The sequence below is a fragment of the Urocitellus parryii genome, chromosome 13 (assembly GCF_045843805.1).
Source record: "Urocitellus parryii isolate mUroPar1 chromosome 13, mUroPar1.hap1, whole genome shotgun sequence".
Classification (NCBI taxonomy): Eukaryota; Metazoa; Chordata; class Mammalia; order Rodentia; family Sciuridae; genus Urocitellus; species Urocitellus parryii.
The window spans coordinates 18,227,936-18,242,323 of NC_135543.1; the positions used below are offsets into that span (position 1 = coordinate 18,227,936).

The 14,388-nt window shown below is 34.4% G+C and overlaps 1 protein-coding gene across 3 annotated transcripts in view; it reads right to left on the reverse strand.

The window, feature by feature from the left end:
* Wdr7 (WD repeat domain 7) overlaps positions 1–14,388 on the reverse strand; it is a 326,163-nt gene that overhangs the window by 253,902 nt on the left and 57,873 nt on the right. For all 3 annotated transcript variants that reach the window (XM_026393174.2, XM_026393173.2, XM_026393172.2), the window contains exon 13: positions 7,834–8,029. In XM_026393174.2, the coding sequence (XP_026248959.1) occupies positions 7,834–8,029 (196 nt within the window). The remainder of the gene's footprint in view (positions 1–7,833; positions 8,030–14,388) is intronic.

The window sequence follows — 14,388 nt, forward strand, 5'->3', positions numbered from 1 at the left end:
TTAACAAGAGGAAGGTGGAGGTAACAGCTTGGTGCAGGGGCTAAAGAAGCATTAGCATAAAGATATTGTTGGAGCCCCGACAGACAGAGAAGGGAGTTCACCCAGACAGGCAGCCCAGCATAGAACCTGAGGGAGGGCGGATGAAGTCTAGGCATGAAGGCGACCTGGCACAGGGTGTTGACAGGTATGAGAAGAGCATCCACATGCTCTGCAGGAATGGTCTGAGGTGTGAGAGGGGTGAGGAAAGCATCTGTGTAAGCAGGTAGCTTTGCACAGATATGTGATCCCTAGAAGGAAGAGCAGATGTCCACACTGGGCATAAGACAGGCCAGGAACAGTATATCAGAACCAGGCAGAATGCAAAAGATGCCCGTGCAACACTATGTGTTTGTGCTGGACAGCAAAATGGTAATCAAAACCATCACCACCAACAACAAAAACCACGTCCAGCTTGAAGGGATTCCTAGGACATCATATCAAGAGTTTAAGATTATAATCCACTAAATAAAATGGGAATCCAAAAGTTCTTTATGACATAAATGACTAAATTAAAAATTTGAAAACAGATGTTTACATGGTTTCAAAGTATCTTGCCCCCCCCCAAAAAAGAATAATTTTCCAGTGAAGAAGCCAAAAAACACCACCTAAATAAGGTGATCTAAGTATATATCAGTGATGAAACAAATTAAAATCATTTGTCATGTGACAGGATACAATGAGAAAAATATCTGTGATATTCTTGCCAAAGATATATATTCGGTCCAGGCATAATGGAGAACTCCTGTAATTCTAGCTACTTGGGAGGCTGAGGCAGGAAGATTGCAAAATCAAAGCCAGCCTCAGCAACTTAATGAGGCTACACAACTTACCGAGACCCTGGCTCAAAATGAAAACAAGGGCTGGGGATGTGACTCTGTAATACATACTCTGAAAATAATCATGAGAAAATATCACTTGGGAAACATTTTACAAAACAACTGGCCAATCAGATTCCAAAGTTTCAGTCTTTGAAGGAAAATAAAAACTAAGGCACTATTCCCAATTGAAAGAGTCATAGAACTAAATACCATGCACAATTCCAGTGTAGATGTTTTTGCAATAAAAGACTTTAGTGGAACAACTGGAGAAATTTGAATAGGGTCTGAAGATTAGATGGTAGCAATATATCAATGGTAATAAACTTCAAGGTGGGGGAAGATTTATATGACATGGCAAGATTCAAAACATTTGCACACAAAAAGGTAATCAACACAAGCCAAAAGGAAATACTGAAAAGACTCAGAGAAAAAGAAATTCAGTCCAAGGAAAATCTATTTAAAAACAATCAATTTAGAAGGAGAGTATATTCTGCATGTATCTTTAACGACTTTTAAAATTCAAATAAGCAGAAAGGACTTCTGCTTCCAGTCAATATGGGGTAACAGGTACTAAATTCACCCTTCACATTCACATGTATGTGTGTGTACATGTGCTTGTGTGTGTGTGTGTGCGAGCGTGTGTGTGTTTAAAAGACACAATATATGAAAACAACGATTTTCCAGACAATGGACATTGGGCACTTAAGGACAGTGATGCTTGAAAGATGGAAACAAACAAGGTTCAGTCTTCAATTACTGCAGCTCATCCCTCAAGATGAGTCTCTAGGACCACAGCACAAGAAGAGGGAAGCCAACTAGAGACTAACAGATTCCATAAGTTGAAGAGAAAAGGCTGAGAGGCCAGGAGACCAAAGCTGCTAGAGTTTGCAGGACAGAGTACCAGAGTGGAGTAACCCACATAGAAATCTGCAGAAGTTGCTCACATCTTTGCCAGAAGACTGAGAAGTTCATGATTGTGAGGAATCCACGAAAGGCTCAAGAAAGAACCACCTGGAAGGACTTCGGGGTGCAGATGCTACTGTGAATAGTGCCTGTTCTCACCAGCTAGAAGGAAGTCTCCTAACTCACAGGGAAGAACTGATGGAGCAGAGTACTCTATAAGGTATTGCTTCAACCACGGGTAATAATTAGCTCCAGAATTATCACTTCCAATCCCCACCTAATAAGTCTTAAAGGCAAGACCCAAAGGGGATCAACCATGTCCCTTAATAAATCTCAAAAAGATTTGTGGGAATACAAAAATATCCAACAACCAGGAAAATAAAATTCATAACATCTGCTGTCCAATAAAAAATTACTAAATGAAAACTACAACATAGGTCATGAAACTTACATTTAAATGTGAATAATGCAGATTAGTCATTGTGGAAGGAAAGAACCATAAACTTGAAAACACAGTAATAGAAACTATAAAAAATTAAAAAAGAAAAAATTAAGATTATTAGTGAGCTGTGGGACAACATCAAATGGCCTAACATATAATTGGAGTCTCCAAAGAAAGAAAAGAGAATGAAGGACAGAAAACATATTTGAATAAATTATAGCCATAAATTTTCCAAACCTGATAGAAACCCACACTCACAGATTCCCAAGCCCAAGCAAAACAAAGAAAATTACAATCAAAACAAGTAATAAAAGTGTTTTAGGGCTAGGGAATCTAGCTTGCTGTTAGACACTTGCCTGGCATGTGTGAGGCCCAGAGTTCAGTCCTCAGTACTAGGAAAAAAAAAAAGTTTTAAAGCAGCCCAATAAAACAAACATGTTATATACAGAAGAAAGTTAAAGACTACAGCAGACTTCCCTCTGGACATAAGGAAGTAAGAAGATAGTAAAGAATTGAAAGAAAGAAAAAACTGTGAACCTAGAACTTTACACTCATAGATAATATCTTTTAAAAATAAAGGTGAAGTTGGGCTTAGCTGCACATGCCTCTAGTCCCAGCTACTTGGGAGGCACAAGTGGGAGGATCACTTAAGCTCATGAGTTGAAAATCAGCCTGGGCAAATAGACACAGCTAAAATAAAATTTAAAAAAGAAAAAAAAAACAATTTAAAGGAGGTTAAATAAAGAATTTTTTTTCAGACGAGCAAAAGCTGAAGGAATTCATTGCCTCAGACATACAAGAAAAATTAAATATTAGAAAAAGAAAAGTGATTTCAGGTGGAAATCTGCACCTACACAAAGCAATGAAGAATAATAGAAATGATAACTATGCATAGGTAAATATATGACTTCATTCAAATTATTCCAATTTCCTTAAAATACAATAGACTTTTCAAAAAGCAGAAAGAAAAAAAATGTCCTAAGTAAGTGAAAATCATGAGAATATAGATGATACAAGTTAAAAGAAGTGATAGTGAGCGAGTCTATTATTCTTAACTACAGCAAATGGTCATGTAAAAGAATAATAAGAAGGATGGGGATATAGCTCAGTTGGTGGAGTGCTTGCTTTGCACGCACAGGCCCTGGGTTCAATCCCCAGCACCACCAAAAACAACAACAAAAAAAAAGAATAAGAAGAAGTAAAGACAGAAAGGTAGGAAGATTTTGTCTTGAAGGTATTGTGAACTGACATTGTTCAGAGTTCATTCATTGAACAGTAGCATGAACCAAATGTTAATGCTGTCTTCTATCCTAAGATTAATTAACAAGCAGAGTACAGGATAGATTAGAAGGGAAAGAGCAGGCAGAGTAACCAATAAAGATAGCTTAGGTATGGGGAAATAAAACCCTAAATTAGAATAATACACCGGAAAAAAAGAGGAGCTGGGGGAAATCTAATTGGAAAGACTTAGTAATTAACAGCATGCAGGGTTGTGAGGAGGTAGTGGTAAAGTCAATCACATCTCTTCTCTGATTCCTCTTCCTTCCAAGAGAGAAGCAATGGAAATAGTTAACTACATAGGTAAGTAAGATTTCATATTTTATAGTCATTCATCAAAGAGGATAAAAGCTACTCTCTAATTATACTTGATTTTACCAAGTACCTTTTTTAATTCATTCTTTCTGTTTCCTCCTATTCTATTCCATGCTTGTAACACAATAAAAAAAGTAAAAATCTGGGGCTGGGTTTGTGGCTCAGAGGTAGAGCACTTGCCTTGCACATGTGAGGCACTGGGTTCAATCCTCAGCACCACATAAAAATAAATAAACAAAATAAAGGGTAAAAAAAAAAGGTAAAAATGTGGGCTGGGGTTGTGGCTCAGTGGTAGAGCTCTTGTCTAGCATGTATGAGGCACAGGGTTCCATTCTCAGTGCCACATATAAACAAATGAATAAAATAAAGTTCATCAACATCTAAAAAAAATTTTAAAAAAGTAAAAAAATGTAAAAGACATAGAGAGTCAATAATGTAGTGGCAATATATTATAAAACAGAAAGGTAAGGTCAAATCCCTAGTATGTCAGATACTGCTGGAAAAAGGTCAAATATGTGAAGAAAATATTTGCCACTAAAACCTCTCAACAGCAATTTTAGTAAAAGTTCAGAAACATAAATTTAAATAAACGAAAACAAAAGCACAGGAATGTTTTTGAAATTAGTCTTAAGAATGACACTAGACTTTACTTGTATAAAAATCTGATCCTTGACATATTTTTGGTTATCCATAATTTATAGACATTTTCAGCAGACATCTGAATATACATTAACTCATAATTTTATGCTATGTTTGATTAGGTAATTCAGTTCAAAAAGATGAATATATTTAATTAAGTCAATGTAAAAATTGGAATTTTAAAAAACTCAGAGGGGCAGAAAATGAATAAAAAGAAAAAAGGCAACAGAACAAAGTAAATGACAAGAACTCATATGCTAATTTCTAATAATATTCGGCAAGCATTAATGATATTTGCATTTGTACAAGGCGACCTAATTAAACCTATTAAAGTAGGAATATGATGTGGGAATCACTTTTGCCAAGTAGCAAAGATGATAAAAATGAGCAAATGAGAATGTTATTTAGGCTTGATAATGATTACATAAGAACACTTTATGGCACCAGTTATGGCTTAAAGCATGCCACTGTGGGCCAAATAGGATTCTGACCTTGTCAAAGGCCTGTGGGAATGACATGCACAGTTACTGGAATATCAAATGTGAAGAATCAGACAGTTGACCCCTGAAGCACATAAAGAGCTCCAGGTGGAAGCAGTCACCATCTACATCAGTGGCTAACCTTTAATAAGTTCATGAATGGGAGTCAAAAGGTTCATCTGGCCCATTCTTGTTGCTAGTGTTTGACTGTTTAACCAGAATATCTTCATGGCCTGTTCATCACTTTGAAGTGGCTAGTTCATCTAATAAAATGTCCCCATAAAAGAATAACAGATTCTGGACTTCAAATTCCCTAATTATATTTATATTACCTAGCTTTAATTTCATTACACAATAAACACTGAAGACAAAAATCTATCCATGTGAAAAGAAAAAAAAAATTAAAACAAATGACACATAAAAGTACAAAATGTAAGTGTTTTAACCTAGAAATCATCAGTAAAACTCAAAATACCAAACTATGCCCGATACGTATAAACAGGTTTTATATGGCACAGCTTCGTCTGTGAAAATACATTCCCAAAACACGAAGATCAAGTATCTCCTCAGAGTTTAAATACATTTCATACATCAAACCGTGGCTGAATCCGATTTATCCAGCTTCATTTTTTATTTATTTAATAAATAAATAAATTTAATAAATAAATAATGTCAATACCTTCAGGATGTACCTTATGGACTCCCCAGAGACCTATATATCACTAGCTACAGCGCATACTGCTAAGAGAGAAAAAGAACATATACCTCCTATTATAGCTAAAATTCAAAACAAATTTTGTTTCTTTATTTCTACCTTAATTAAGAATGTCAGTAACTGATTATTTACTCAGGTCCTCCTGAAGGTCAGAGCATAACTAAAATTTTAATATTACATATTGTGTTTAATCTAAATTGGGTTAAATTATACTAACTTCATTTCAAGCAGAACATCTTCCAATATCCCTATAGTTAGGGGCAATTTATTGTTTCCCTTTAAAAAAATCACTGTAAAAGTTACCTTGTTTTTCAGTAAGATCTCATCTGGAAAGAATTTCATATTTTACTCTGTATTATTTACAAACATTTAAATATTAATCTTAATATTTAAGATTAAATATTCTTAAATATTCAAGCACCACACATTTAAAAATTTCAATCTTTCAAGACAATGATACTCTTTTCCTTTATTTATTTAAAAAGGCCTAGACAAGTTTATCATATCTTCTATTTTAAGACATACCAATTAATTTTACAGTATTTACAATATTTTAATATAGTTCTATTGTTCTAAGAATTTTCTTCAATACTTATTCCCAAAGAAAATATTTCCAAATGTAGGTAAAGTCATTCTGCCAAATTCCACGAGGTAATAAGTTAAGCAGCATGTTTCTTTAATAATTATAGGAAATACATACACATGTATGCATATACACACAAACTAAAAAGTACACACACACATACATTATACATACATTCTATTTATCATATCAGGGAACTATCTCATTTTACTCCTACAACACTATAAAATAGTCTTGTAAAATAGGAAATACTATCCTAATTTGACAGATGAAAACACCAAAGGGCAAAAGTCTGGTGAGCTAAGAAATCACAGTGCTTCCAAGTTATTGTGGATCCTAAGTTCAAACCAAACAATCTGATTCTAGCCACAAATGGTATCTTTAGTGTGTAAAGTGGATCAAACCAACAAGCAAGACCATGATAAGTAGGTAGACTATAACATTAAGGAACACAAAAGTAAAATACAAAATTGCATATATCGGATGGCAGTAATTCTGTTTTTAAAAATGTCCGGGAACAAAATAAGAAAGAAATATGCCAAAATGTTAATATTTACAACTGGGTAATGAGCTCTGGTTTTGCCTTTCTTCTCTTCTAATGTTTGTGCTTTTAAAATTTGACCAAAAGTATTAATTTCTTTTACAACCAGACAAGAGAAAAAAAAAAAAGTTAAATGCAAAAGTAAAGAAATCTGAGACTTCCAGAAGGTTCCTCTTGTCAAAATTGCCTGTGTTACAGTTAAACTGAGGATGATCAATAAGGCTACTAAAGATGATAGCTACTTATCCCAAAAAGGCTTACGGGAACTCCCATTTGATAACTGTGCAAGCAGCTGTATACCGTCTGATTTCAAAAAGACTAAAACAAACAACAAAAGGTGAAGAAAAAGAAAATATTTGGTAAAAATATTATGTAGTTCAAGTAGGAGTCTAAAGATAAGTGATTATCTATCTATCAGTGATAAAAACCTAACAATGTAAAAGTTGAATCCAATGTTATCACAAAAAAGCCAGATTAATGCAAAACATTGTTGCATGCTTAAGTATTTCCCAGGGAAACTCATGGTAGTGTGTGTATGAACACTGTATATCTTTACCTGTGCTTTTAAGTTAAGCCTTACTTGTCCACATTATAAACTCCATACATCACATTTTTGAAACTTGAAATTTTACATGCCCCCACTAGAACTTGAAACCTTGATGTAGATTACTTCCTATGATTTTCTGCCCAGCACTGCCTTTCTGCTATTCAATAAAAGAGGATTTTATTTTTTTTCTGCTCTTTCTGACCTGAGACAAACATGGTTCCTTCATCCCACTCACAATTTATCTCATGAATTATACAGAAGTCACTTATACTTTGTCATTTGTTAAATCTGTCCTCATCTGTACGTTACTTTCAATTATATGCTTTTAAAGACTGGTGAACTGATCCACAAGTATTTGGCATAGTACAACAAATAAGAGGACACTGAAATATTTCTTTATTGATAACAACGGGAATATTAAGGGAAAGCAGTGATGAGGAAAAAAATAGTAATTTTTATACATTGCAAAACTTAATTTTTAGGAAACCAAATATACCCATTAATTTTCTAGTTTCTTTTCAAGCTAATTCTTACCAGTATCCATTTGCCAGACATACACAGAGCCATCTGAACAACCCACGACCAGGTAATCATCAGAGGGTCTCCACTTGATTATCTGAATAGGGAAAAGGTGCCGAGATGCCAACATGATGCATTTTTTCTCTCGCAAACTTAGAAGTCCTACTGAGTGGTCACTGGCTACAGAGCAGATACAGTGCTGCACTCTTGCCTGAAAAGAAGAATGCACCTTCATTACATTTAGATTAAATTTAGAGTAAAACAGATTCTGTTCTCAAATAACTGAAATGAAAGTTAATCACACATTCACTACCACCAAAAATCAACTACAACTAAATGTTGAACAATTTATTCCTTTACATTATACATAAAACACTCAGTTCAACCATCAAAACACTTTCACTAAACAGGAAAAGAAGCCTTGGAAAATCTGCTGTTCAAATTTGCAGATGCCCGCTCACTGAAATGGTTGCTATATCTAAGCAGGCAAAGGTGGAAAAAAATTGATCTGTTCTTCTGTGTTCCCTTTCCACAGTATGAACTTTCCTTTGTTTGCCATGAGAGCTGCTTTCTGCAGTCCTTCCTTCTGTTTGTGTGTGACTCTGTCATTTTAAACCCCTGCTCCTCCCTGCTCGGAAACAATACCCTCACAGTCCCCCTGCCAGTCATCCTTGGGAGTCAAGAATATTTCATGTTATCTGTAGATTCACACCCCTACTTCCTTCCCAGCTTCTGTCTATAATGCCGGCAGGTGCATTACCTCAGCTAACCACACAATAAGCCAATTAAACATTTTCTGCTCATATCTAGTTTTTGCCTTTCAATTCCCTTTTAGAACAAGATGAGATATAAATAATATAGGACTGTAAGGATTTTCACCAGTAACAAAGAACTCAGTCTACAACAGAGAAAACTTAAAAACTGAAGTTTTTAAATTTCTATAATACAATTCCTAAGCAATTTAAAACTTAACTCTTTATTGACATAGATGATGATCTCAGGTCATACTGAGGGAAAGCATATGAAAACAACCATCTGAATTACTCCACGTATTGGGACTATTTCTAGAGGATGAGGTCCCCTGCAGTTCGTACATACACTCTCCTTTCAATGAGATCTAAGGGAAGGGACTTGTCAAACCTCAGCCTGCTGGACTTCTGAGCAAACAGACTGTTTTAGCCAGAGATCAATATCTCACTGATTCCCCAAGTGGGAATGTTGAAAGATATTAGGTGAAAAGGTGGGGGAGGTGGCTGAATGTGCATGAAAAACACTGAACCTATGCAGTTGTTGATGTTTTTAACCATAGAATTTCCAGGATGAATTAGCATGCTGACGTGAATATAATTATTCCTATAAGGAAATAAAATATAATTCATCTCTAAATTTGCTTGACCATGTTATCTATGACACCTAGTTTTTAAAGGTCACATTTTAGGGAAAGCTGGTGCAACTGATTCCTTTTATATCGTGGCTGCTAACAAACTTAAGACTAAATTTTCCTATACCAGTGCAGGATCCTGGGACACACATATTTGAACATGGACTCTCAGTGGTCTCATTCACTTCTCTCATTTTCTCTTCACCATGATTTAGCTTTATCTTTATTTTACATATATATATATATATATATATATATATATATATATATATATATATATATATTTAGTTACAAATGGACACAATACCTTTATTTTTTTTTTTATTTTTATGCGGTGCTGAGGATTGAACCAGGGCGTCACACATGATAGGCAAGCACTCTACCACTGAGCCACAATCACAGTCCCTTAATGTTTATTTTTATAAACAACTTAAAATCAATTTTGAATAACACAAGGCATTAATAAAACAAAGATATGAGATTAAACTATCTAATTTGTTCTCCAATTCAAGTGTTTTGTCTTTTTATTCTTTGTTAGCTTTTTTATGTTTTATGATCATTTAAACACAAAAGTGAGCACAACAGTTGGTTTACTAATTTAAAAGTTAAGAAAACTATGTTCAAGCCTGGCTCAGTGGTGCACACCTGTATCCTAGCTACTCAGGAGGCTAAGGTAAGAGGATCTCAAGTTAAAGGCCAAACTGAGCAATTTAGGGAAAACCTGTCTCAAAATAAAAATGGCTGCGGATGGAGCTCAGTGGTAGGGTGCCCCTGGGTTCAATCCCCAGTTTTGCAAAAAAAAAAAAAAAGCCAGGGGGAGCGGGGGACTGGGATTGTGGCTCAGCAGTAGAGTGCTTGCCTAGCATGGGCAGGGCCCAGGTTCTATCCTCAGCACCACATAAAAATAAAGGTATTATGTTGGGTCCATCTACACCTAAAAAATGAAAATTTTAAAAAAAGAAAAGAAAGAAAACTAAGTTTAGAAAGATATTACAAACCTCCATTAAAACATTATAACTTTCTTAAACATTTGTTAAGCTATTTCATTTATCTTGATAAACACTCAATTGAAATATAAAATATGATTTCTTTCTTTAAAAGGATGTACAAAGAACTGTGGGGCAGGTGAATTCTGGCACCCAAATATTACTTTTTTAATTAGCAGAAAGATGTAAATAAAGTGGAAAAGTATTTAACATCATTTAAATTAAAGCACTACAGAATACAACTGAGTAAATATATACAAATGCACAAGAACACACATATGTACCCCATGATACCTTTATTCTCAATTATTTCATAACATAAAGTATTAGCTACACAAAACATGCATTGCTAACTTTAGATATTTAATACAATGGACGCTTTGATTTTTCTACAGATTGTCACTAGTGCTGTCTTTGTATTTATCAAATATTATCTATTATTCACTTTATAAAAAGGGAAGACTGCAGCCTTAATGATTAACTACTGTTTTCTATTTTGCATCACTAAAAAGAGGTCATTCATATCTTTCATGAGAGAAACAGTGATCTTTTTCTCTTATATGACTTCCCCCCCCCCCATTACTGGGAATTGAACCAGGGGTACTCTACCACTGAGCTACATTCCCAGCACTTTTCATATTTTATTTATTTTACTTTGAGATAGGGTCTAGCCAAGTTGATAAGACTGGCCTCCAACTTTCAATCCCCCTGCCTCAGTCTCAGGAGTAGCCAAGGTTACAGGCATGTGCCACCACTGTGTCCAGGGGTCTCTGGGTATAATAAACTCAAAAAAAAAAAAAAAAAAAGGATTCCTAAACAGCATTTTCTTCAAACTACTCATATCCTTTCACCAGGCACTGGTCCACTACAACACTCAAACATGCTTCACTATTTTTGATTCCACTACTTCAACTCATAAGCTCTCCAAACTCCTCTTTAAAAAGAGCTAATCCTTAAATAGCACCTCACTCCCAACTGGCCTACTTGCTAGTCCCAAGTCCACATTCATTTCATTAATGTTCATATGCATACAATTCATTCATTTTTCAAAAAGTAGAGAAAAGAAGCATAAGTCAATATGAAGTGTTGCAAATATTCTTCATCAGGTTAGGTGTTTCTAAAATTACCATCTGTTGTAGCTCTCAAGAGCTGAAGCTATACAAAGCTAATGACAACCACAGAGCTGTGCACACATCTCCTTACCATAGTTTATATTCTAGTGGACAGAGGACAAGAGCCATTAAGCAAACAAGAGAGGCTTTTCCATTCCTATGAGGAACCTGACCTTTAACATGATCAACCCGTCCTAAGAAGTTCTGTTGTCAGAACTTTCCCCCTTCCCTTTATAGGCAGGGAATCATTTCAAAGATTAGAGGAAATGCAATCCGTCTTCATAAGAATATTTAAAAGCTCTTTGTCATATTACTCTTACATTGTAAAAATTAAAAATACATACAACAAACATAAAATAATAGCATAGGATCAGCTTTAAAAAAATAGATTGCAGGGTATAATTTCCTGAAGGTTTAAAAAAAAAAAAGAGAGATATAATTCCAAAAACTCTAGCTTTTCATTTCCACAAAATGCACTCTCTTTACATATATATTTACCTAAATACATTTTAAATAATGGTTTTATTCCTTTTCAGAGTGCAATAATGATGAAACTCGCAAGTAACATGCTCTGCCCACAAAAAAAAAGTTAGATAACGTATGTGTGTATGTATGTATGTACGTACGTATGTATTTACTGACAGGGTCTTGATAAGTTACTGAGGCTGGCCTTGAACTTGCAATCCTCCTACCTACCTGGGTCTCCCAAGTCGCTGGGATTACAGGCATGCACTACCATGCATAGCTTGTTTGGTCACTTATAAAAATCACATACTATTCTGTCAATAATAATATGTATCTGAAGAGTTAACTTTAGCTTTACTATAATAAGAACATATTGAAATAGCCAAAATAATCAAGAATGAAAACAAAAAAAATCAATTACTAAGCCCAAGAAAGCATAGTTATTAGAGGTACTTAACTCACAAGAAAAGATGGTTCTCTGCTTTTTAAATATGGATTAAAATAAGTCTAATTTTTCTTCTTTCAACAAAGTGCTACTCCAACTCATATAAAGAGAACTGGCCTACAGTGGAAATGAACCAGTGCAGTAAAACCTCATTAATTTTGATTCCACTAATTAATTCTGAGTTGATGGTTACCTTTGCAGCTTGTGTGAAAACAAATTAATGGTATAAGCAAAACAAATGTCTAGCCTATTTAAACGTAAAAGGAAAAAAGACCACTCGAGCACACTTTGGTATTAATTTTAATTCAAACAATAAATAGAGTAATGATAAATAAATCTCAGCCATCTGTTAAATGGCACTTAAAAGATTTGCTAAAACACAATTAACCTGGTATTCTCTTATCTGTCCTCAAAATTATTTAAGAAGCACTTCTTAAAGAATATTTTATAATTCATATTTCTTACTGATTTAGATCGAGTTTCTCCACAAATGGGTTGAATTAGCACAATTCTCTTATTATTAAATTCTAGAGATCTGAGTTAGTGAACATCTAATTCATCTACAATGACTAATTCCACAATTTGATTAATTCCATTACTTTTCACTTTTTTCTACTCTAACCTGAAAAAGTCACCTAAAGATGATTTAAACACCAAGGTCATTATAACAAGATAGTGTGTAAAACACTTAATTGGTGTAATTAAAATGGTAATACAACAACTAAAAAAAAATGTGACCCTCACATCTTCAAATGAACTTAACTTGAAATGCATTTTTGCTCCAAATTTTCTTGATCACTCATTTACTCATTTAAGAGATTTTAAAATGTATTCCATGTGTTTATACTTCTGTATATGTACTTAACTGCTTATATATCTCATACATTGTAAACATACACATGTATATTTTAAAAGGATGAGTCAAAGTTAGTCTAAAAAAAACCAAAAACTTTATATAATTCGAAATTATTTTGGCTGCCTTATTGCCTGAATCATCAAATGATCATCATTGTTTGAAATTCAATGTGGCTGATGAAAAATGTTTATTTTTCATCAGAAATATCTTCCACTAATATTTTCTCTACCAATTTGTGATAGCAAGGTTAAGAACTATACAATATAATCTGCGGATTCCTTAAGTCAACACCTTTTAACTGGAAGCACATGGGGTATAAGTGTCCCTGGCACCTCCTGGGGGCTCACCCACTTTTGCTCACAGCAGTACATGCCCATCAGAGCATGATAGGAGTGGGAACACCAGTGTCCACCCATCTAGCAAATGTTCAGAAAGCTCCATTTCCTCAGATTAAAAGATCCAATAAATCAGAGTTCTAATATTTTCTCTTCATACCCCCCACTGTCTCACAATGTCCACTTCAGCAGCCACTGCTATCAAACGACTTATGAGTGTAAACACAATCCCATTAAAAATTTTTATAGTTGTAGAGAACCATGCAGCATGAAATTAGCATTCTATTAACTTCACTAGTATTTTATAGGTGAATATTACTCATTAAATTAATCATGTCCTAGAAACAACATACAGAAATGACACAAAATGCTAACTAAAAGTCTAAACATAAGCAACTGAACAAAATATTGAATCAAGTGAAAAGTCTATTTTTTAAAATGAAAAAATTAAGACAACTAGGGCAAGACGTTGAGGGAGGATACTGGACTCAGACAAGTACATTCCAAGGCCAATTTTTATTTTTCAAAGAATTTTAATCCTAAACCAAATAAAGACTCATTGAATCTGCCAGTAAATAATCTTCACAGTACATTAGGCCGAACAGCAGAATGCCACAAGCTATCACAGCATCTGACAGAGTCAGAATATACCACCTAGGTCATCCAGTCTGACCTTGCACATTTTACAAGACTTCATTTTAAACCATTCCCAGAAACCTCTTATGTAACCTGTTCCTAAGCATCTGCCATGAATTACAGAAATTAGAGACAGCTAGTTTATCCCATCCCCTAGCTCTCTGGGGAAATGCTTCCATTTTCCAACAATTCCCAGTGTAAATAATATATATTTTTTATTTTCTACTTCTGCTAATTTGTTTTCTAAACTATATTGTTCTTTTTTTCATATCACTTGAGGAGCAATCTCATATTTACCCCAAACAATTTTTCCCTTTGTGTGAATATCTTCTAAATATCTGAACACTCTTTTGT